This window comes from Nelumbo lutea, chromosome 2, assembly GCF_056320005.1.
Source record: "Nelumbo lutea isolate HS-2025 chromosome 2, American lotus-T2T, whole genome shotgun sequence".
In the NCBI taxonomy this organism is placed as follows: Eukaryota; Viridiplantae; Streptophyta; class Magnoliopsida; order Proteales; family Nelumbonaceae; genus Nelumbo; species Nelumbo lutea.
Genome location: NC_142685.1, coordinates 54,437,844 through 54,464,162, shown reverse-complemented (window position 1 = coordinate 54,464,162; position 26,319 = coordinate 54,437,844). Strand labels below are relative to the sequence as shown.

The 26,319-nt window shown below is 43.3% G+C and overlaps 1 protein-coding gene across 1 annotated transcript; it reads right to left on the bottom strand.

The window, feature by feature from the left end:
• Nucleotides 1-18,972: 18,972 nt before the first annotated feature.
• On the bottom strand, nt 18,973-20,358 carry LOC148870783 (transcription factor bHLH52-like). The gene is made up of 2 exons (XM_088973853.1): nt 19,506-20,358; nt 18,973-19,395 (listed from the first exon to the last, which is right to left on the bottom strand). The coding sequence occupies exons 1-2, from the start codon at nt 20,190-20,192 to the stop codon at nt 19,201-19,203; spliced, it is 882 nt and encodes a 293-aa protein (XP_088829979.1). The 5' UTR covers nt 20,193-20,358; the 3' UTR covers nt 18,973-19,200.
• Nucleotides 20,359-26,319: the final 5,961 nt, after the last annotated feature.

The following is a 26,319-nucleotide window of genomic DNA, read 5'->3' as shown; positions in this document are numbered from 1 at the left end:
GAATTGAGCTTGAGCCTGATAGTTTATGATGAGCCCTTACAACGTAGGGGCCCCTCTGCTAGTATATTTATTAATATTTAATAGATATAAGTGCCACTAGCAACATTCATGTGTTGCATGGGACAAAACGCCCCCTTTGAAACATCTAAGGTGATATGTTATCATTCAAGTTTTATTCATATTTTTTGTTGTTATTTGGTATCAGCTAGGGCACATAGCAACAAGATGAAAAATTTGTTTTTATTGCACAAAATATCAAAATGACATTTCCTCTAAAACTTGCTTTTATAAAATTGAAGGCATTCATGTTGTTTTTATTGCACATAACTTGAAAATGCTCAATCAAATAAAAAACAAAAAAAAGTGAGGGAGAGAGTGATATGCCTACTTGGCAGAAATACATCGCAAAAACGAATCCAGTACCAAACACCGAATTGGATCTGTTCCTTGCAAAGCACTCCTCATTTGGACCTCACAATCGCATTCCACCGTGTATTAGAAACATCTCTCATGAATAATGACATATGAATAGAAATGCTCTCGATACGTGGCTGAAACATCCTATGAGGTCTGTGTGAGGAGCAGAACCAAACTCCCAAACACGAGTCAACGTTATGTGCACCCGTGGGTGCATTGGACGCGTGAACCTGCCGATAAAAAATGTCATGTCGGCCTATTTAAAATTTACTAACGTTAATGACCCTTTATCCGTTAGTTGAAAGAATCTGGTTGAATTGTTGAATTGGACACAAAAGAACAAAAAACTGAAAACACACCTTAAAACATGATTGAACAGTACCCTCGGTATTACTATTCTCCTCTCCCCCTTCCTCTTTCCCTCTTGTTTTGCCGAGTTCGCATTCTGTGCACCTGCACTGGACACGTGAACCCGCCAGTCGTCTTCAACCACATCATCCATCCAAACGTTAACGGTCAAGTTCACATTAACATGGGTTCCGCGGTTCAACCAGGGGAGATGCTGGGTCGATGGTGGAAGTTATTCGGAAATCGAAAGGCCAACCACCTGGGTTGAAGAACAAACCCAAGCCACCAATCGTTATTACCAGAGGCAGCGACTACACCATGTTTAGAGGGACTGTTGTAGAAGGTCACTGATTCATCTTACTCTGTGAAATCATCTCCGTTTACTCTCTCTTGCAAGAGGTCACATGTAGGTGTTTGGAGGGATTGTTGCAGGGTCGCTCATCACTTGGAGTAATGTAGTTCTAGTTGTACCATCTTTTATTAATCCTACTTTCCACCGTCTTCCTTTCTGGTGAAGACGAAGAAAGCAAGAATGTTAAATCTGGTAACATGGTGGGTGGAAGCAATTCTTGTCCATGTCTATTTACAGTGTTGCAGCTCCGAGCCCTTTGAATTGCTAGATCACCCTTGAAGTCTTGTCGTGGCCTCCCACCTCATGTCCTCCATACTGAAATCTGATATACATTATAGAAAAGAGGAATTCTGAGATGGGCATCTCCAGATTTCCTCAATTTTGGTTTGAATATATGATTGATTGTAGTTATTTATATTCTAACTCTCTCTCATAAACTATTCTCTCTTAGTTGGTTTGGTCGTGTCAGTGTTGCAACCACATTCCATTCCTCTTTTTTCTGTTGCTTTCCTTTCAGGTATTCTCAGTTCTCGTAGCTATTTCTTGTGGATTTCCAAGTGCTCCTTGTTTTTTCTCATTGTCTTTCGATTAGCCCATTCGTAAGGTTTTCAAGGTATTCTTTGCTCAAAACCTCAGCCTCAGGACATTGGTTTGAAAGTTGAAAGATGTATCGAGAGTATCGTAGAATAACTTCTTTTGCAGAAAAGTGCTTTATCTCTTTTTTCTTTTGAAAATTTCTTTCACCGAAAGGAATCATGATGAAAATTTAGAGAGAGGGAGAGATTTTCATTGTGGATTTTCAGATAGTGAATAATGATGAAAATTTTCCATCAAGATGAAAACTTCTTTGCCGACGGAGCTATCCTTGTCATGGCCGATGGAGTGAGGGTTCCGTGGAAGGAGGAAAACTTCTAGGGGAAAAATCTCGCAATATGAGGTTTGGAGGACTTTTGATGCACCCATAGGTCATGTTGTGGCTGGTTCATGCTCGATTGAACCGTCAACCCCACGTTAACGTGCATTTAACCATTAACGTTTGGATGGACAACGTGGTCGAAAACGATTGGTGGGTTCACGCGTCCAGTGCACAAAACGCGGACTCTGTTTTCACCGCCACCCCCACCCTCACTCTCTTCTTTTCCTTCCTTGTTCCCATTATTCTCCTTTTTCTCCCCGTTGCCACTCTCTGCCTTTTCTCATCGGCCTTCGCCGCCGCTTCTTCTGCCGGATTTTCCCCCTCTTCTTTCTTTTCGCTGAAATGTGCTTCCGGTTGTGATACGATTCGAGCCTGCTTTTTGGTCCTTCTGTATATATAGTCGACGAGGTGATCAGCATTCATGGTTCCGGTTAGTGTCAGTCTGTCACCTTTCTTGTGCTCAACTCTGTCTCCGCTGTTTGCGCCCCTAATTAAGCCACATAATATATAATATGATCAAAATGAGATTGTAGAAGTAGAAGTTAAGAAGAAGTAGAACCAACCCAGCAAAATAAAAAAAAAATAAAAAAATAAAAAAATAAAAAAAAACTGAAAAAAAAAATTCTTTTATCTATTAATTGCAATGTGATATGAGCATAAATCCATGCACCTCTCATTTTGAGTATCTTTCTCTTCAATTGCTCGGCACAGGCCTTGCAATGCATTCTCACATTCAGTTCTACCGTCGTCAATCCACTAACCTGATGAATGATGAAACAAGCAAATTAAGATACCTGGGGGATGGGATTGCCAAGCGGCAAAAGAGAAATGTTGTTTTTGTTTTTCATCTTCAACACTTCTAAGTAAAGAAAAACAAAGATACCTGGGATTGCAAAGTAACAACTTCTGATACAGGCTCTTCCTCAGCTTTAGGTAACAGGGACAGGACCTTGGCTCTTCTCTTCGTCCTTTTTGGTATTCTGGTGCACACAACTATCCATAATTCTTCAACTCCTGTCCAATGCCCAACACTCAATCAAAATGTATTAACAAGAGACAGAATTTATATAATTAATATTGGACAATCTGGGCGGGAAAACGCAAAAAGAACATCCTACAAAATGCAAGTCTACAAATAAAATTATAGATGATAATGTTAGTCTCCTCTTTCTTTTTTTCGGCATTCTCACTTTTCTTCTTCTTTCTTCTCCTCTGCTTTGCCTTCTTCTTTCCCAATGTCAAGGGCAAGAGAAAATCAGAATCAATTTGCCCCAAGACTGCAAAAACATTAATCAAGTAAAGACCAACGTTATGTACACATCCCAGACAAATTAAACAAGGAACCACATTACCATTTTGTCTCTTCGCCCATTTCCTCTGTGAACACAGATTAGAAACTAAGACCACAACAGACAACGCCCAATTAAAAGAGGGATGGATTTATTGTTTTCTTTATCATCACCAAACCCACATTCGGGTGTCAAGGATTTTGAGGTTAAAATCAAAAAGCTCGGTATCGCATGGACTGTTACCAACCATCTCTAAACTCATCCCCAGGTCCATCGTCAATATCAAAACACATGAAAGAAGAAGAAGAAGAGAAGGAGGAGGAGGAAGAGAACACATCAACTTGATTTCGTGCCGCCACCAGTGGCTTCTGCATTCAGTGAGATCGCGGGTCACAGTGTGTTTTAAGTTTTTTGTCTTTTTGTGTCCAGTGCAACCGGATTCTTTTTGTGCCTTTTTGTGTCCGTTAAAGTTATTGAATTTTGAACCTGCCATCGTAGATGTCTCTGGTTGGTGGGTTCACGCGTCCACTGAACCCACCGGTGCACAGAATACGGACTCCCCAAACACCACCTAAATTGTATTTCCTCCAAAAATGACTTTTACATAATCCAAGTAAATAATGGTACAAATGATTTTACGAGAATCAACACAATTAAATAGGATTATGGATTGGTAAAATCAAAACACCTATATAGCACTTGTGTGCTGGCAAAACAAATCCGCAACATCACAATACCAAACACCACCCGGTACCATGCCTGTTTCTACTTGAAATGCTTTGCATTGATCAATACACATTGGTGAAAGAAGAGGTAATATCAGAACAAGTGGTTTATAAGTTCAAACTGATTTGAACACAATTAACAACTGAAAATTAAGACTCAGTTTGGAAGGAACATAAATACAAATATATAGAGTGCAAAACTTTGTATTTTTATTGTTTTGTATGTATTTATATTGTATATATTTGTATTTGTACTTCTTTCAAACCGAGCCTAAAGTAAACTCATGGAGAGATTGCAGCTACGCGGATTTGATCCTACACTTTCTTTGAGTAACTATGATTTTACCACCCTTATCAGACATGGGATGGCCTAAGTCCCTCCTTTTTTTTTCTTCTGAACAAAGGTAACCATTTGGGATCTATGATTATTCTCTCTCTCTCTCTTTTCTTAATTGTCAATTCGGCCTTTCATAGGTAATTATGGGTGGATAAACCGTAACTTTGAATCCACTCACAATTCTATTTATAAGTTCCAAACACACTATTTATGCAATTGCACTGTAAAATTTGCAAGAAGAAATATCCAAGGCCTTGGCCCTATAGTTTGAGGGTCATGGCAGATGAAGAGCACCTAGTTTACTTCCATGTATATCAATGGAGTCCGGATTTCCAACTTAATGGAGTACGTCCATATTTAAGGGGACTCTGGCGTTCAAAAAGAATTTCAGAATTCTAAATTTCAATTTGGATTTTTTAAAGAACTATTCAGCCTAAAAGCTTAGGCTGTTAAGTGAGGTCATTGAATATGTTTCATTTTCTAATATAATCACTCACATGAAAGCCCATTGGGTTTGAAGCATGGACAGCAAAGGCCCACTCATATCTTGTGTTGAAACTTAATTAATTATAATGGGGTGATGAGAATCAAATAATAGACCGTTTAGCCAAAGTGACTCTGATACCATCTCAAAGAATCATTCAACCTAAAAGCTTAAGCTGTTAAATGAGGTCCTTAAATAGATTTTATTCTCAAATAGGATTGCATTTGAAATCACCCTTGTAAAATATAAACCAGATTCTGGAAACCATTTCCACAGTACGGTTCTACTTTTGCTTCGAATGTAACCTTGCTTAATAACAAGCTTTCATGTATTCACATACTGCAAGGTTTTAATTCAGTGAAATTCTTCGACACTATGGAAATCTCGGCATACAGAACTTGTTAAGTGGAAATATCAACATCCAAAATAAGCTACCTTACCATACCGTCCGTAGCGAGCCTGAGAAGCAAACAAGGAACAGTGAAGCCAAGTAGCTGAACCACCCAGCAGTTTTTTAGTGTACCTTATTTTAATTCAAAGTTCCATCCTTCCGTTAGGTGAGATTGAGGGGAGAGGATAAGAAAGAAAGGGAAAAAGAAAAAGGTGCGGTTTTCCGGTTTCCATCAGAGTCCATATCTCCTGCCCAGTGCCCACACCTACCTACAGGAGATTGTAATCACACATGGGGAATATTTCACGCTCTTACCTGTTGGGGAGATATATGGAGAGGTAGTGTATTGACTATTGTGGGTCAGTGTGAATAGAGTTTTATGGGTATTCATCAACCCTCAAAAATTTTGAAAATTTATATAAAATATATATTAAAACTGGTTCAACCATGTCAGCATATCTCTCTTTTGAGAGAAGCTATTTATATATTTTTTCCGTTTTTTTTTATTATTTCTATTTTTTTTGTTCTAAAAATATAAAATAATAATCATTGCTTATCTTGATTAGATTAAACAATAATCTCTTCTCCTAAAATTTTTCCTAAACTACCTCCTCCATTTTCTCCAAAATTATCTCTAACAAGTGGAGACGATGCACGGAAAAGTTTGAAAGATTTAATAAATTTATTTAATATTAAATTAATAATCAAATTTTTTTGTTAATTAACCAAAATTATTCAAAGTTATTGTTAATATCTAAAATTTTAATAATTGTATTTTTATTTAATGTTGATTTATGGAAAATAATTATTGTTAATTTAATATGAATAAATTTTGGTAATTTACTAATCGTACTAATAAGAACACTTTTGTTATAACTTATTTATTAAATTACCAAAATTTAATAAATATTTTTGTAATAACTTATTGTTTAATAAGATTATTAGTTTAGCTGAAATTATGAGTGTTCATGAGTTGGTTCGGTTCGGTCGTAGGCTATTTGGCTAACCAAATTGACCTGGCCAGGTTAGGGAGTTGGTCAATTGAAACCGACTAACCTTTTTTGAAAACCGACCCACTCAAGTTGTATCGGTTTGGGTCAATTTTTGGTTTGGTTAATCTGTTCAAAAGATTTAAACTTAAAATTTTAATTTAGTTTTAAAAACTATAGTGCAATTATTAAATAATAAATTTAGTAATTAGATTTATGATATAAAACATTTTAGACTAAAAAATATGGGAAAATTTCCACTTTTCTATATTAAAAATTATATTTAAAATATAAAATATTAATATATATATATCCATGATTAGACCGTTTGATTTTGGTCGGTATACCATAGGATGGCTTCCTGCCCGACCGTCGTACCTGACAAACCTGCAAATTGCAAGCATGTCCCCTCGTTGCGCCTGCCATCTTTAGGAAGGCATCCCACACCTGATAGACACGCACCCTGCACGACGGCCCCGCAAGTGCCACCTCAGTCCTGCTTGTAGTGGTTGTGGCAAATTGATAGTGGTGATTATACCTACCCTGTCAGAAGTCAGAGGACTGGGAGCAACGGAATTCAGCTATAAGGTACTTACCCTCAAGGAACAAGGTATCTGAAATCACTAGCGCAACCTACACTCTTATCCTTCGTTCTCTCTTTGCTTCCTGTACGCAATACTAATTTAAGCATTGGAACATTCCCGCCGGGAAACCCCCCGGGAGTACTTCCTCCTTCCTCTCGTTTCAGGTACATCTCAGGAGCCATGCGAGCGCCAGCTAGGAGTGACCGGATTGTGCTACATCATTTGGCGCCGTCTGTGGGAATCGCTTTAAAAAGCCTTTCTTTCTAAACTTTTTCAGTTCCTTCTTCTTCCTTGAAACAACCCAACGCTCATGGCTTCCACTAGCAACGTCGGACGAAGCACGGAGATGGATAACTCCAAGGAACAACCACAGCTTCCTACTGTTTGTATCGGACAGTTCACCGTCCCCCTCTCAGCGGACAGAATCCCCAACTTGAACGTGCCTCTCACAATGGCACCTGTCATCGCCCCACTTCTTGCTACAGTCGGAACAACATTCACCGAACCTTCAGTCGTTCCCCCGGCGGCCAGCCCGAACCAACTGGAGGACCTAATGCAGTGCATGAGGGCCATGCATGCCTAAATGCAACAGTTCCAACAGCTCCAGCTCTATCAACAGCACGTGCTGCACCAGGTCTCCTAGTACCAGTATCAGCAGTAGTTCCCTCTGCTTCAACAGCTTCAGCTCCAACAGCCTCAGCTCCAGCCTCAGCATCGGGTCTCGCAGCAAGCCAAGTCTTGCCACCAGATCGAACACTCTGGCCGATGGGAGGCCCCCAAAGACTCCTAAAAAACCAATCCTCCCCCCATGGCAGACGGGAGAGACCAGCTGCCCCGATCTCACTGCGGGCAGACTGGTCGGGAGGACCCCAGCCCGGCCGGTCAACGTCGCCTAGATAGTCAAATTTTGGAACCCTGATCCTTGAGAATCGGTTCAAAATCCTAGCAGTAGACTCCTAGCAGGCCCCCTCTGTTCGTAGCCATCACTAGCGGACCGGGCTACCCCCGGCGCAAACCATTCTGGATAGCACGGAAGTGAGCAGCACGAGCGTCGAGCCTGTCAGGAAGCAGAGGCGCCAACGCCGAGCTTGCCGATCTGTCACCCGCGATTTTCCCGAGCTCATGGGCAAAGAAGAGGTAGGCTCGGCCGAAGCCAAATCTCCCCTTCTCTAAGTTTCGTCCCCCCTATCTTCCGAACTCCTAGCAGTCCCGATGCCCAAGGATTTCAAGCTCCCCCCTCTTGACAAGTATGATGGGTCGTTCGACCCGAATGATCATATAGATGCCTTTCAGTCACAGATGCACCTGGCACGAGCCAGCGAGTCATGCATGTGCGTGGCCTTCTCCACCACTTTTAGGGGAGCAGCCCGCACGTGGTACTAAAATTTGCCACCCGGGTCAATAAGAAGTTGGGTGCAGTTCGCACAAGCTTTCACATCCCACTTCGTCACCAACAAACGGTGCCCACGAACTGAAAAAAGCATCTTCAATGTAGCACAAAGAGAGGGAGAGTCCATCCGGAGCTATATCAAGCGGTTCAACGACGCTTGTATGTAGATATCGTGCTCGGACCCTGTCGTACACTTTGCTGCAGCCAAGAAGGGCGTGATGCACAAAGAGTTCAAGTGGCACATGATCGTCAACCAACCCGCGGCCATAACCGAGTTTCTAAAGCTTGTAAATAAGTTTATAGCCACTAAAGAGGAGATCAACCAGAAGGGCGAGGGCACACCCGAAAAAAGAAAGAGAGAAGGGGGTGCAAAGCCTGGTCAATTGTTCCGAGCTCCTACACCGGACCGAGCTTATTAAACCCCACTGAACGCGAAGCGGGCCGAAACCCTGATGGCGATCAAGGACGCCCCATACGTGAAGTGGCCACCTCGTCTGAGGGGGAATCTCAATGAAAGAAATAAGAATTTGTATTGCAGTTTTCACAAAGACCACGGTCACAGTACCGAGAGTTGTAAAAATCTCCGTGACGAGATAGAGGAGCTCATCCATCATGGATATTTGAGGAACTTTGTACAAAATAATAATAATAACAATAGCAATAGAACAGGTAGGCAAGGAGAGCATGGTAAAGATGCTCCCGAGTCCAGTAGTAGGCCGGTCGAACAACTGTAGAGGCAGCCTCCGAAGGAGAGGCTAGTTCGGGGGACCATCCACATGATAGTGGGAGGTTCGATCGTTGCGGGTTGCCCCTCAGCAGCAGCTCGGACGTTAGTTCGTGAGGCCACCCAGGAAGAGCAGAACCCCTTGACGATGCACAAGGGGTCTACTACCCCCATGATGACACACTCGTAATGAAGCTAAGAATCAATGACTTCGAGGACAGGCGCGTACTCGTGGACTCAGGCAGCTCAGCCGACATCCTCTTCAAAGCCGCGTTTGACCAGCTTCAGTTGTAGAGAAGTGATCTGAGGCCTACGGACACCCCTTTAGTGGGCTTCAGTGGAGAGGAAGTCCGCCCCCTTGGGAAAATAACAGTACCTGTAGAGATCGGCACATGGCCTTGTGTGGTCAGATTCGAACACAACTTCCTGGTGGTAGCAACCCCCTCTCCCTACAATGCCATAATAGGTCGATCGATCACCCATGTCCTATGGGCGGTGGTCTCAACTTACCACATGGCTATGAAGTTCCCAATAGATTTCAGTGTGGAAGTAGCGTGGGGCGACCACCTCGAGTCCTACAAGTGCTACGTTGTCGCTCTAAAGGGGAAAACCAAGGTGGCCGATGACCTCGAACTAGAACGACCCATGGAGCAAGGTGAAGAGCGAGTCACGCCCACGGAAGAAACAGTCACAGTCTCGACCTCAACAGCAGACCCAGCTCGGACGCTTCAGATTGGCGCTTCAGTCCAAGAGCCCCTACTATCCGAACTGGTAAGTTTCTTAATTCAAAATTTAGATATTTTTGCATGGTCCGCAGCAGAAATGCATGGTATAGTCCCCGGACTCATAACTCACAAGTTGAACATTGATCTTGTAGTTAAGCCTGTAAGGCAGAAGAAACGCAACCTAGCCCCAGAATGGTGGAAAGTGGTCGACGAGGAAGTCGAGAAGCTCCTCACAGCGGACTTCATAAGAGAAGTCCAATACCCGAGCTGGGTAGCCAACCCTGTCCTGGTAAAGAAGGCCAACGGAAAGTGGCGCATGTGCGTCGACTACACCAACCTGAACCGGGCTATCCCGAAAGACTGCTTCCGCTCCCCCCAATCGACTGTTTGGTGGACGCGACCTCAGGGCATGAGTTGCTAAGTTTCTTGGACGCCTATTCAGGCTATAACCAGATCAAGATGGACCCGGCGGACGAAGAAAAGACTACCTTCATCACGGAGTTCGGCCTATACTGTTACAAGGTTATGCCCTTCGGGTTGAAAAACACAGGGGCAACCTTTCAAAGGCTTGTAAATAAATTGTTTGCACCATTAATCGGTAGAAAAGTAGAATGCTATGTAGACGACATGGTCGTCAAAATTCATTTTTACATGAATTAATACAAGACTTGCATTCTGTTTTTGAAATTTTTTGTAAGTTTAACATGAGATTAAATCTGAACAAGTGTGTGTTCGGTGTGACCTCAGGTAAATTCCTGGGATACATCGTTAACCGGCACGGCATTGAAGCCAACCCGGATAAGGTTAAGGCCATCTTAGACATGAGATCACCCGGTAAGTTGAAGGAGGTTCAGAGGTTGAATGAACGCATAGCCGCCCTAAGACGCTTCATGTACAAATCGAAGGACCGTTGTCTGCCGTTCTTTAAGGCAATCAAGGGCAAAGGTTTCAAGTGGACCCGAGACTGTTAGCTCGTGTTTGACGAGCTCAAGAATTACCTCGCTAGCGTGCCGATTTTAACCCAACCCGAGGAGGGTGACGTTTTAGAACTGTACCTCTCGGCGAGCGACGAAGTGGTCAGTTCTGTACTAATAAAGGAAGTAGATTGGGTCCAACGACCCATCTATTATGTTAGTAAAGTATTGTAGGGATCAGAAACGAGATACCCGGAGATGGAGAAGCTAGCATACGCATTGATAATTGCAGCTCAGAAGCTCCGCCTATACTTCCAAGCTCATGTTGTTATCGTCCTTACTGACAAACCGCTAAGGCAAGTCTTGCTTAAGCCTGAGGTCTCTAGTCGGCTGACGAAGTGGGCCATTGAGCTCAGCGAGTATGACCTCCAGTACAAGCCACGAACTGCCATTAAGGTCCAAGCCTTAGTAGATTTCATAGCCGAATGCACATTTTGCTCCGAAGTTCCCAGTCCGGTTGAGCGCAAGGCTCCCACCTCAGGTGAGCGCGAAGCTCCCAGGTCGGTCGAGTTTGAACCCCGTGAAGTAGTATCCAGTGTGGCATCTCTCCTAGCTCGGCCAACCGCGAGCTGGGATGAGGAGCCCTGGATCCTTCACATAGATGGCTCCTCGAACCAACAGAGCAGCGGTGCCAGAATAGTTCTACACGGCCCAAACGGCATAAAACTAGAGTACACGCTACACTTCGAGTTCGAGGCATCCAACAATGAAGCAGAGTATGAGGCGTTGATAGCTGGACTAGCTCTAGCCAAAGAAGTAAAAGCCAAGCACATTTTTATCTGCAGCGACTCCCAGCTTGTGGTTAACTAGGTCACCGACGAGTATGAAGCTCGCGAGCCAACCATGATCGCCTACTTAGCCAAAGTCAGAGAGACCCTGCCCAACTTTCAATCACACTTTATTAGACAAATCCCTAAGTCAAAGAACGCCAAGGCCGACGCCTTGTCCAGGTTAGCCAGCACCAGCAACATCACCATGAGAACCGTGTACACAGAGGACCTGTCTCGGCCTAGCATTCTCGGGGGGCAGAGGAGGTCGCTCCTGTCGCTCGAGCAGAGCCAAGCTGGATTGACCCACTCATGAGCTTCTTGTTACACGGGACCCTCCCTGCAGATCGCAGTGCAGCCAGAAGGATGCAATGCTAGGCAGCTAAGTACGTTATGATAGATGAGCGGCTATAGAGGAGATCCTATACGCTCCCCTACCTGCGTTGCTTGTGACCTACCGAAGCCGAGCTCGTACTCCGTGACATTCATGAGGGTCTGTGCGGAAGACACTTGGGGGGTAGGGCCCTTGCCTAGAAAGTGCTTCGGCAAGGGTATTACTGGCCAACAATGAAGGCAGATGTCATTGAACTCGTCAGAAAATGTGACAAATGTCAGAGACATGCCAATATTCACCACCAACCCGCTACCGACCTCAAGTACCTCACCGGCCCGTGGCCCTTTGCGCAGTGGGGCATCGATCTACTCAGGCCATTCCCACCAGCAACGGGTGGAAGAAAGTTCTTAGTAGTGGTGGTGGACTATTTTACCAAGTGGGTAGAAGTCGAGCCCCTCGTAACGATCACGGCCCGAAATGTCCAAAACTTCTTTTGGAAGAGCATCGTATACTGCTTCGGACTACCTTGGGTATTGATTTCCGACAATGGCAAACAGTTTGAGGACATCAAATTTCAAGATTGGTGCCGAGACATGGGGATCCAATAGAACTTTACTTCAGTCGCGTACCCTCAAGCAAACGGTCAGGCAAAAGTCACGAACAGAGCCATCCTCCGCGGACTAAAGGCACGGCTGGATCGAGCTAAAGGATTGTGGGCAGATGAACTACCCAGTGTCTTATGGGCCTATCGAACCATGGAGAAGACCGCCATGGGAGAAACACCCTTCAATCTCACCTACGGCACCGAAGTAGTGATCCCCGCAGACCTACGTTGCGCCTGGAAGCATACAACAATCAAACAAACGAAGATGAGCAACGTACCAACCTCGACCTACTCGACGAAGTGAGGGATCTCGCATACATTAAGACCGTAGCCTATCAACAGAGGGTAGCTCGGTACTATAACGCTAGGGTCAAGAAGCGGAACCTCCGCATTGGCGACCTGGTCCTTTGTAAAGTTATGGTACCTGAGCCCAACGCTGGCAAGCTCGGGTCCAACTAGGAAGGTCCTTACCGGGTGAAATGAGTGCTCGAGGAAGGAACATACGAGCTCGAGACCCTCGAAGGGAAACAAAAACCTCGAGCATGGAATATTGTCAACCTAAGACAATATTATTTGTAAGAATCGAGTAGGCCACAAGTCACTCCCCAAGCCTAAGGGCCAGAATACCAAGCTAACATGACCTCGACACATAAGACCCAGCTGCCACTTTGACCTGGGTGAGATCCAGGAGCGGACTACGGGTCCCTCCCTAAGCCTAAGGGCCACAAGAAGACCGCAGCCGCCACTTTGGCATGGGTGAAACCTAAGAACAGACTATGGGTCCCTTCTTAAGCCTAAGGGCCACAAGAAAACCCCAGCTACCACTTCAACATAGCAAACAGACAAAAACCTAGTTATCTCTAACCCTTAAGGGAAAGACAGCTCGGGTATGAACCATACGGTGTCTATACCCTTGTCGTTCTTACTCAGCTCAGTAACCAGATAGTTAGGGGTACCCATGCAACCCGAAGTAACACAACTTTACTCAGTCACCCTTACCACCAACTCGGTGGCTTGACAGCTTGGGTAACCTATACATTAAATGGACCAGCTTGGAATCCACTCACACTTAGAAGTATTTTTGCACTCAGAGATACTTGAAAGAAACTATATTTCATTAAAAAGAGAGTTCAGGTACAAGAGTTTTTACCTGAGCTCGAAGGCTCAGGATGGTACATTCACAATTCAGAAAGGTAAAAGATTAAGTTACAAATATAAAGAGCAAACTACTTCGGGGACTCGTCGCTACTAGGCTCGGGGACAGTGTCTGGACCGACATCCTCTACTCCATCTTCGGAACCTTTATCCTCAGAATCGAGGTCGTCTTTTGATTGACGCACGATGTCGTCAGTAATCCGCGAAGTAGTGATGGCGCTCGTGTCTAGCTCGGGGTACAGGTGCCTAATCAGCTACCGACTGAGCTTGAAGCCCTTACGTAGGCTTCTGTCATCACATCGTCGAACCTCGAAGATTTGACGTAGTCAATGACGGCTTGGGTCTTGGCCTCCTCAAGAGCACTTTCGAAGATTGTAGTCTTCTCCCTTATGTCCTCCTGGAGGTACCGCACTTCATGCTCCAGCTTCCCCTTTGCCTCCTTGAGGCCTTGCACCTCGAGCTTCAAGGCATCCCGCTCAGCCTTGAGGCTGCTCACCTCGAGCCCTAAGGCCTCCTAACCGACCTTAAGGCCATTCACCTCGGCCCTCAACTTGTCCTTGTCTCAGGCCAGCTCCCCCTTCTCTGCCATTAACATCTCGATGAAGCTCTTTTGAGCCAAGGTGTCACTCTCCAGGCGGTGAACTTGACAACGAGCTGCCCTCAACTCAGTATGGGCTATGCGAGATGACTTCTCAGCCTCCAGAGCCCACCTCAAGTGCTGGTCTGATTGGAGGTTCAAGGCGCGAATGGCGGTGTTCACCTGCGAAAGGGAAACCAGTCAACAAAAAAAAAGGGGGAAAAGAGAAAAAGAAGAGAAACTCACCACCATAGTATGAGTGGCAGCTCGGGCGCCGAGCTGACCAGGAGTGAGTTCTGCCCACTCGCTGACCTCCCCCGGGTATGCAGTAAGCGTACTCTTCTTCAGGCTGCACTTGGAGTTCAGGACGGATTGGCTCCCCTGACCCTCCGAGCTGGAAGCCGTCATCTCCACATCGTGAGTGGAACTCTTGGAGGTCTTAGTGGCAGCTTCAGAAGGATGAGCCCCGGTAGTAGCAGTGTTAGCCTCGGTGACGCTTTCCCTGGAAAGTCGGGTAGGCTTAGCAACGGGCTCAGCAGGCTTAACGGCAGGTTCCGCCATCACCTCGGGCCCCTTGGGCACAACCCCCTCTTCCAAGTCTATGACGGGCATGGCTGCCACCTCGGGCCCCAAGGCAGAGGTCTACGGAAGTCAAGGCTCAATTGGAGCTGGCGGGGACCCAACGCGCACCTTCTTTACCACGCGTTTCTTCCTCTTCATCTGGTGGAAGAGTTTCTACTTGTCTATCTTTTCCGCCTCCATGTGACCTGCGGTGAAAATCTACCCGGATTTAAGCCCGCTCGGACGAGCTTCTCCTCAGAAGTGAAGTCTTTATAATGCAACCCGAGCTTAGCCAATGACTGGAGCTCCTTCTTGGTCTTCCCGTCCAAGATGACACCAAGGTCTTGAAAGACTATCCTCCAATCGGTGGGGAAGGGCCACCCTGTGCTGCTCCAGACTACGAAGTAGTCCCGCTTCCAAACCGGGACTTTGCTCGGGGGCTTGTGCATGAGTTTAAAACTCGGGCGGGGGGACAGGTAGTAAGACCGCCTATGCCCGAGGAGAGCGCCCAAAGCGCTCTTCTTTATAGCCAAGATCGTACTAAGAACATCCAAATCTATGGAAAGGCAACGGTCAAAACAAAGAGAAATGGACCCCACCACATTCCGTATGGAGTTTGGGTGGAGTTGGTCCAGGGTAATGTTAAAGTGTACCAACACTCAACAATTAAAGGGTGAAGTGGAAGTCTGAGCCCGGCAATCAGTTGCTCCCTGAAGATCACGATCTCGTTGGGACCGTGTTCCCATGGGAAGTTGCCGGTGGGAAGACTATATGAGTACTCGCTAGGGAGGCGGAACCTCTGTATGAGGTCCTGAAGCCTCTCCGAGGTCATTATGGAAGGCCTGAACTGATCTGGTTCTCAACCTTGGTGGGAGGTAGATGCCAGATGACCCGAAGCCACCCGTACATCGGATGGCTGGGTAGCAGAGGGGACATCCCGAGCTGAGGTACATACCTCGAGCTCGTCGATGAACTTGTCTACACTAGACAACATACCGGACTAATAGAAAGAAGCAAACTAAAAGGGAAAAGGAAGCTTGGGAGGAATCACTAAAGAAACGCAACCGAACTGGAATAACAGAACGAACTGGAGGACCCGAGCTAAGAAACCCCTGGCATGAGTTCAAACGCTAACGATGAAGGCTTTGTGGTGAAGAAAATGGCCAAGAGACCCCCTATTTATAGCCGCAACTGTGGGTTCTTCGAGGCGAAAATGATTTAGCGCGTTTTTGACGTCCGCGAAGTCCAAGTCGCGTGAAGTCCGCATGTAACCCAGACGTGACCTGAATTTATTTTTGGTCGAGCCAGGGGCTAGGCCGGTACAACTGGACGGAACGCGCGACGACGCAACACAGACACCAATGCCAAATCCACCCAGTGTGTCATGACCTCCCCGCGCTAGGTCACCGCCGCCAGCGCAGGGGCAATTGATGGAGGGTGATTTGGACTGACCTCGTAGCTCAGGTACACGTAGGCATGACCTGGCTCCAACAGTGACTCAGCGTGACAACACAACGAACAAGAGCACAGCTCGGTGGGAAAGTCCCACCGAGTTTAGCACGGCAACTCAGTAGGTAAACTACTCGCCGAAAGCCGCCTCGCCCGCACCTCCTCCCTGGGGTCAAGGGACTTCGGGGGGTCCTGACTTCGGGGCACCCTAACCCCTTTTGAGACCCGAGCTCCTCCTAATGGACCTCGGGCCACTCTCAAGCAAGAACGCACCGATTCTTCTTGGACGCCCCGAGGCACTAAGACCTCGGGTTGGCTAGCTCGGCATAACCGACTGCAGACAGCCCGTCACTTAAGGGACGGCCCAACTCAGGGCAATTCGCAGGAGAACAGCTCGGTATACCATAGGATGGCTTCCTTCCCGATCGTCGTACCTGACAAACCTACGAATTGCAGGCATGTCCCCTCGTCGCGCCTGCCACCTTTAGGAAGGCGTCCCACACGTGACAGACACGCATCCTGCACGATGGCCCCGCACGTGCCACCTCAGCCCTGCCTGTAGTGGCTGTGGTAGACTGACAGTGGCGGTTATACCTGCCCTGTCAGAAGTTAGAGGGCTGGGAGCAACGGAATTCAGCTATAAGGAACTTACCCTCAAGGAACAAGGTATTTGAAATCAGTAGCGCAACCTACACTCTTAGCCTTCGTTCTCTCTTTGCTTCCTGTATGCAATACTAACTTAAGCATCGGAGCGTTCCCACCGGGAAACCCCCCAGGAGTACTTCCTCTTTCCTCTCGTTTCAGGTACATCTCAGGAGCCACGCGAGCGCCAATTAGGAGTGACCGGATTGTGCTACATCAGTTTCTATTAGGGTCATTTATTAGAACACACTTTTAGGGATGGCAATTTTCCCCATCTCGACGGGGACTTAACTTCCTTGACCTGATGGGGCTAGGGATGGGGATTGTTTTGGCAGGGTGGGGGCAGGGACGGGGATTAATAGGAATCCCCAATCGAGGTCGAGGATGGGGATTGAGGTCCTTGCCCCACCCCGACCCCGATTATATATATATATATATTAAATGTTATTTATATTAAATATACTATTACATTATTTATATTATATGTATATATATATATATATATATATATATATATATCAAAACATATTTAAAACATTATTTATAATTTAAATTTTTGATTTATTTTAAAAAAATACTACTATCTAAAAACATTTTAGGAATTCGGGTCCCCATGGGGAATCCATCCCCGTCGGGCATCGAAGATGGGGGTTAATTTTAAAATCGGAGTTGGGGACGGGGAATATGATCCCCGCCGTGTTGCCATTCCTACACACCTTATAGTTTTACATATTTACTTAAATCTATCTTATAGTTTTCATTTTACTAAAATATCCCATATATTTTACAACTTATTTACTTAATCAACATTTCATTAAGGAGTGTTTGTTTTGCCATTAGGCCCATGGTTTTTTATTCCAAAAACACCCCTAACACTTTTTTATATAAAAAACAAAAGTAACCAAATATAGCCAACAGAGTGGTTGCCTGTGTCTTATTAAGGGCAAAATTAGTATTTTTATTTTTAATTTTATTTTTTATTAAATTTATTTAAATAAACTTTAGGGTCAACACTATCATTTTCCAATGTCATCTAATGGAAGATTGATTAAATCTATTACAAATTATAAGTAATGTTTTAATAAAATGCTAACTATATGATAGATTTTAATAAATTAATGAAGTATTTTAGTATGTATCCCTTTCTATTATTTACCTTTTTCTTAATAAATCCTGTACGGGTCCCTGTTAGTAAAAAAATAAAATTATTCAACTAAGGGTTATATCGTGGCATCAGACTGTATACTCTACGCATGCCAGAGTGGGCAGCGAAAGCTTCCCCAAATACCACTATCCCCTGGTGAGTCATCACTGGTTCAATTTGCCTAAAAGCAATTGGCTAGGTGGAAAATCAGGAGCGCTTGGGCAAATAAATAAGGCACCATACTCCCGTATATTATCCCTACCCCGGCCCCAATTTTCAAGCAAATAATAATCAAGGTTTAAAAAGTTAGACCGGTTAACCTGTTTTGGTTTAAAAATTAAAAAAAAATAATAATTAAAATAAAAAACAGCCAAAATCATTGTTCGAGTGGACGGTTCAACCACCCGAATCAGCAGGTCGCTGATCAAAACAATGGTTTTTGGCCAGGAGCAGTTTTAGGCAGAAACGGAACCAGATGAAAGCCAGTTCCTGAATCAACCGGTCTGACCATCTGGTCCTGTCCGGTTTTCAAAACCATGCGAATAACCCACCACGTTTTCCACAATGAAATTTTGTAAAACAGAGTTACCCAAGTTTTGGATGATATATGCCCCATCCCCAACCTCTATCCTAACAGACATTTTTTTATTTTTTTGCTTCATGGGGATTATTTACTAGGAGGACGAGGATCACTAACCTGTCCTTCATTGCTGGTGACAGCGGGATTTGATCCCAATTCTCCACACCACATCCAGCCAGAGATCTTTATCAACTGAGCTAATTGGCACACCTCTAATACGAAATTCAGATTTGAATTGGATAAGATTGGGAGTTGGGATTGTTTAGGGAATCCATATGATTCATACGGGAAATGGATGAAAAATACCTCTCTCTCTCTCTCTCGTTATTTTACGCCTAAATCATTCCACCCCCAAATTGAAACATTCCATATGATTGGGATTTGAATTTGTAGAATTGAGTGAACATAAAAATCCAACCTTGTAATATATGTATCAAATTGAAACACATCAGTATGATCTCTGCCAGAAACACGGCTTTAATCCGACCATTTCTAGGAAAAAGTAGATATTTACAGAAAAATGTTTAGACTGAAATCACTGAACAACAGATGGTAACAATATTCTGAACATTGCCCACAACTTTTTTACTACAGTGCCCCACAAAGAATGATCTGTCTCCTAGGGAAACAAAAAATTCAAAATCAAAACAGAAGAAAATGAAGAAAAGAGAAAATAGACAGACATGGAAAAATACAGTAGAACTCTCCCACTTCTATTTTTGGATTGCCTACCATCCCCCTATCATTGCTCTATTTGCATAAACTGATTAAGCTCTTCAGAAATTGAAGGATTTGATTGTATTTCATTCTTCTCTGCAAGAATTTTAACAAATCCTTGTGGAACCAAGCACTTCTCCTCCAAATACAGCTTCTCTTGGATTGCTCGAGAACCAATAATCTGGAGTTCTTTTACATCACGTTGATCCTTACTGGTTTCCTACAGACAGGCACCAGACGACCATGGCCTATGTTAGTCACCAATATGATCATCAACTAAAGGAAAACAAATAGAAAGTAGATGGCTAGCGTTGGTGTAAGTTATGTTACCTGCATCGAACCCATTACTTCAAGTATTCCTACTTGGGCTTGTAAAAACTTCACATACTTGAATGCAGTTGCAAACATGTCAGCTGTGTTCATCTTATTAACACCTGGAATAAGCTTCTCAAGCTCTTGAGTTTTCTCAATGATCTTTCTTCTCCTCTGCCGAGCAGCTATACTCTGTGCTGATAGACTCCTCTCATTTACTTTCTTCGCGCTGTGAACTTCCCTACCCGAATAAGCTAGTGGAACCTGAATCTCTGCGGATGGAAGCAACAAATGGTCGGGCAAGAACTCGAGCACAGAGCGAGAACTAGGAACAAACCCATCGAAGCAATTGGGCATCCCATCTGAGTAATAGAAATCACCATTGGTCTTCTGACGTTTCGAGTGATGACACTGATATTGGCAGGACAAATCACAGCTATTGGGTAGAATGATTTCTGGAGAGATGGAAACTAGAGGATCAGAAAAGCAAGATGAGTAGTATGGTGGGAGGAGATTGTCATGGTTCGGGGTGCATAAAAAGTCATCGAGCTCAGGCAATGGGTCACAGAACGTGCTTGTAGAGATGATACTATCACAGAAGCCGAGCGTCTCGCTTTCTAGCTCTGGCTGTTCTTGTTGAAAACCATACATCTCTGGATAAAAATTCTGGAGTGGCCCCCAACTAGAGCAAAAACTCAAGGCCATTCAAATTGATCTCTGCAGAAGAGGCAGTACAGACTAGATTAATCGAGAACTGAAATCATCAAGAAAGCAGAGAGATTTTTGTTCTATTTTACTGTCTCATTCTCGTTGTAGTTCATGGAATGTGTTGTTTGAAACAAGTAAAAACAACCTTCAACAAGAAGAAAACATTTCTACTTGCAAAAATCATTAGAACGATATTAATAATTGCGTTGCTTGGAGAATCTGAAGAAGTAAAGCAGAGTTGAATGTAATAGCAAACAGAAAAGAACATAAATGTCAGAGATAATTTATGGTTTGATAAAAACAGAGGATAAACGTAAGAGATGGGTTAGTGGTATATTTGCATGTAATAATACATGTAAGAGAGAGAGAGAGAGAGAAAGAGAGAGAGAGGGCTCTAGAGTTTACTGCTAAGTACTGAGAAAACGCTGTCCAAGGAATGCTGTAGATTGTACTGCTGTCGTGTGTTTGTCGAATCAGAATAGACTATTTTGTTTTTTTTGGTAACGAATCAGAATAGACTAGATCTCATCAAAACCAAACTACTTAAACTGAAGCTTGATACTGCTATTGACCCGTGAAGACGACACACGACACATGCAGATAGGAGAGGTGGGGGAGGTGGGGTAGTAGATAATTCAGGTGTGGATGAGGCTTGGAACGGCTAACTACTTCCGAGTAAATAGGAATTAGGATGGATGATTAGAATTGGATGAGGCGAGGTCATCTTTAATTTTTGGGTTAATGCTCAAGACATTAGGTCCATTGATACCTTTTGTTTGGGCTTTGGCCTTTGGCGCTGCTTTCGCACTCCTACTTCCCTCAGGGCTTAGGCCCACTGTTGTCCCATCTCAAAAAGAAAATTTGACAAGCCTCAAGCATTTGACAAGAACACAATTAACAAACCCTACCACAAATAGGCCATGAGTAGCAATCGTTTGATCATGCTGGCCCACATCATCAATTTAATACCAGAGTTGTAGTTGGATACTTGGATAATGCCCATCATCATCACCATCACTTGGTTCCCCCAAGATCTGTTCAGTATAACTTATAACCATATGTAATGAGAAATCAATTGCAAATGCCCGTTTGGGAGGGCTTTCACACGGCGGTTTCTGACTTTGAGAGGTGTGAGATGCACCTAAGCCATGTTTGATGAAAAACCCCGGATAGGCGAAAATGACTGTCCAAATGCTAAAAAGTAAAAAAAACATGGTTTTTTCCGCTTAAGCTTCTTTCAATGATTTCTCCAAAGCAGTTCAAGCAACGCAATGCTTCAGTCCCTCCCAAACAGGCCCTAAAATTCGGGTATAAACGCACGGGGCTAGGCTTGTAATTTAGATCCTGAATCGAGGGCATCTTAATAAATTTACACAGTAATTTGTAATTAGCGAGGAATTGGTGCATAATAGAATGAAGTCATGAACCACGTTTGGTAACGGAAACGGTCAAGGGAATGTGTTTGAAACGGTCACATTCCATACACCGCCTCTCCTAGCAGTTAACTAACGTCCACGTGCCCCCACACGACACACATCCGTCGTTGTTCGCGCCAAATATTTTGCCTGTTTCCGATTTACTCAGGGAAGTTACCGCTCGCCACGGTGCTTGATTGCGTGTCCCACAATCCGCGGGAAGCGGTTGAATGATGAGAAGCTGGGAACGGGACCCAGCATTAGGTGGATCCCGCCCTCATCACTAATTAGCTATTCAGTCTGTCATCGCTCTAGTCAGCGATTCAGCATTTTCTCCACTGAATATTTCAGCTTATTTCTGAATCTAGAGGGATTCCATAGTTTATACAACTGCAATTAGGGTTGTTCATAAGAAGACCCAACCCGACCAAATCGACCAATCCGGACCGGTCCAACTTAAGTCGGCCGGGTTTTCTTCAGCATCGGTCGATTTCGGGTTATAAAAAATCATAAACCGATGATTCGATTCAGTTTCGATTTTCATGTGTAAAAACTAAAACCGACCCGACCCGAATCGACTTAGTAGTTAATTCCTAGTTAGTAGTTATAACCTACTTAGTTCCTACTTAACTAAGTTGTTTCTATCCTAGTTACAACCTAACTTAATTTCTAGTATTCTACTTAGGAATGACATTAACGGCAAGTATTGTAAGATAATGAATCTCTAGTCCTACTCCCTACACCTTTCCTCCTTTAAATGATAGTTTCTTGCATTTTTTAGAAAAGTTTAAAGAAAAGAATCAAATGATCCTAGTTTCTAAAGTCTTTTACACCAAATAGGTAACCAATTACAATTAGAATTAGATGTCATTTTCTAAGGCTTCTTCAAATATACAAATTTCAATCTTCTTTCTCTAATACAATTTGACTTTCTATTTTCTTGATAACTTCTAACTTGGTCCGCCCCCCTTAGCCCCTCAAACTCTGCTCCCTCCACAACTGGATCCATTGATGGGCCATAAAACATTAAGGAAATGCCGGTTTCCTTTAGGAATGTAGAACCATAAATGAACACTTAAATAGCAATGAAGACACCACTAAGTAGAGCCCAAACCGACCCAAACCAACTCAAACCGATCAAGTCGGTTTTGCTTAACATATGGTCGGTTTCGGTTTCAATTTCAGGTAACCCGACCAGATTGGGTCGGTTGGAAAAACATCAGTAAACCAACCCAACCGGACCCGTGAACAGCCCTAAGTACAATAACACCGACTAGACCCAAAAAAAAATTGACCCAACCCGCAAACCTGACCTAACTCAACCTAAAAAAATAGGGCTAGGGTCCCATATTTAGTAACTTGAATGTAAGAATGACCTGACCCGACCTAGAAAAAACTAGATTGGATTGGGTTGAGTCATGGATCAACCTGTTGACCCGATTGTCAAGTCCAATTAAGATTATTTATGCATTGTTAGAAGTGTCTTGACCCAACCTGAACCCGACCCACCCAACCCAATTGCCAGATCTAACACCAACGGAAATCAATAATAATTTTAAGAATTTTGTGGGGATCTTGTGGGAGGATACGGTGATCATGGTCAGGCTGGGCCGGACCCAGCTTAGCACCTAATATAAGGGATTAATCTAGGCCTAGGCCTAGTTGTGCCTAGGGGTGTCAATTGGAATGGATTTGGTCCAATCCATTCCAATGTTAATCCATTATAAATGGATCATGTTCAATCCAATCTAATGAATATTTTGAACCATTTTGGATCAATCCAAATCAATGTCTTAATCGTTTAATCTGTACAAATTCATTTTGATTTAGATTGGTTTCGGCTCAAACTCAGATTATTCATATCTATATTCTTATTTTATATATTAGTTTAATCCAACCCAATCTAATATAAATTTATTATGGACGAAACATGCCCAATCCAATCTAATAAATATTTTGGACCAGATTAATCCAATCCAATATGTATTGCCAATCCATCCAATCCATCTAAATTGATCTAGTCCAAAACCGATTCATTGACACCCTTAATTGCGCGTGTACCCGAGCCTCAACTATAGGGCATAGGCCCGACCCAACACTAATTTATGGGTGGTAATACCAGATCCAAGCCGTGTTGTTCTTTAATCCACCCATTTAAAATCTGTCCCAATCTGTCCATTTATTTGGAGGATTGGAAATAGACTGAATCGCCCAATGTGTTACAGTTCGTGGTTCTAAAAAAGGATTGGGTGGTATAATATAAATTTCATATCTATAAATTCTAAAAGAGGGTGGTATAATATAAAATTCATATCGATTTTTATAGAACCACACAACGATATCGGATTTGGTCCGTACAAATCCGTACTCATATTGTTTACCGTTTTTATGATGAGAATATCTCTCCATCAAAAAAATATGAGTATAGAGATATTCTTAATGCACGACTATAAAAAGCTGTACAATCGGTGTAAACACAGTCTGAAGCTGATCTCCCACATGATAATATATATATATAATGTTATATGCATGGTTCTCATTTTTTGAACCATGGTATGCAAGCTTTGGTTGTATGATTTATTTGTATATATACCTTTTTTAAAGAAAGAAAAAATGTGTATATATACATTCACTATCATTTTTTATGGAATGGTGATTTGAATCATGAAATGAAGATATTATGATGGAAGTTGATGAGGGCGGATTTGGCCCTTCAATGATATTGTGACGTATGGTATCTCAGAACAATTAGGTGACATCCGGAATCATTTTGGTAATAACTTGTCTTAGCCAAGTTGATGGTGTCCCACCTGGCGGCCTGGCTCTAACGCGACCTGGTGGCCTAGCCCTAATGTGAGTTGGCAGCCCAGCACAGGCACGACTTAGCAGCCTGGCCCAAGCATGGCCTAGTGACCTGGCACATGCGCCAACCTGGCAACTTGTAAGACGTGCTCGCCGACGAATTTGGCATGCATATCCAAACACTCCCACGATCCTTGGAAGTTGGCCCATGTGCTAAACGATTCAGAGGTGGTCAACGTGCATGGCGGTTACCTCCAGGAATCTCGACCACTTAGACGACCTCGTAGAAATCTCGAATATGGTGCGTGAAGCCCATGCCAAACGATGCCTATATAAAGGCACCAACCCCAACGGCAAGGGGGCGAATAAAAAAGTAAACAAGTAAGAAAATTCTAACTCTCATACTATGTGATTTTTAGCTCATAGTCTACTATGAGAGTACTGATTTAAGCATCGGAGCGACCTCGTCGAATTAGCCACCCTGGGGCCTCTGACATTTGGTTCCTTGCAGGTCTATAAAGAGCAACGAAGCTCATCAATCCAGCTCGCCAGCTGGACAGTTCGGCACCTAAACAGCTCCGCTTCGACCTCTGAGTCATCGGCCACTTGGAAACAGACCAAATGACGAGATACTTAACTAAAAAATCGATACATCAACAAAAGTTGATTCATCAGGAGTTATATTTGTTTATGAAACACAATATATAATTGTCATTCCTTGCTTAGATCAACAAATCATGTTTCCTAACTAAAAAAAACTATAAAAAGTTATATGTTCAAAAAAAATGTCATTTTGCATACAACATTGTGTTATCCACCAGATGGAGTCTACCGGAGCATAGGGTGAGAGTTTCTAATTCTGCTCCTATGTTTCTAACTACTAATCCGAGGCATACTTGGATATTAGATCTTTTCTGCCTAGCGATTATAATAACTTGCACCCACCCCTCACTCTTTAGTACCCCCTAAAAAAAGCATTGTTTTGAAACTAATATAGAAAATGCTGGTTATATTTATGAAGCAGATGAAACATGAATACAATCACGAATCAAACATCCTTAGAAGAGACCGAATATGCTTCTCACACAGGGCACTTCATTCGTGCCTCACATGCACATCCTACCAATGTATTGGGAACATCTCCTTTATATATAAGTTATTATTCATGGGAGATGTTAGCAATTCACAGTGGATGTACATGTTATGCGCCCCAGTGTAAGGAGCAAATCCCGTTCACCCTTAGAATGGGTCGTTTGGGCCCAATTGTGGGTACCCATCACATCAACCACATATAAATAATATAATATAAGTTATCCAAACATTCTCTCATTCCTTTCCATTGTTTTAGTCTCCTCATTTAAATTCAAATAGCTCATTATTAACCGTTTTAATTAATAATTAACATATTTTTTTGTAAAGCCCAGGGGAACTTTTCATTGATTCAAACTCGATGAGATGTCATTTACAAGAGTAGAACGCAGAAAATCTGGTTCCGCTAACCATATATATGTATATGGTGAAGACAAAGATAAGGCATTTTTGTGCAACAAGATGTGTGGGCCGCTTTATTTGCAGAGTGGTGAACAAATTTCACGGAGCATGAGGGAAAAAGGCTGCTTTTGGAAATGATGCAAATAAATGTGAATGTAAATATATAGCATAAAATGGTTTATATAAATTATAAAATTAGGCTAGTTTTGCACTGAAAATTTTATCTTCTTACCAAACATATTTATAACTGTAATTGATTATTGGATGCAAACATGAATTTCAATAAAGCATATGCTTTTTTTTTTATCAAAAGCCTACTTGAATGCAAATTTACTCCTTTTTTATTGATGTACTTTTATATCTTATTATCAATGTAAATATGCATTGATCTATCATTTGTCAATGCATAAATGTAA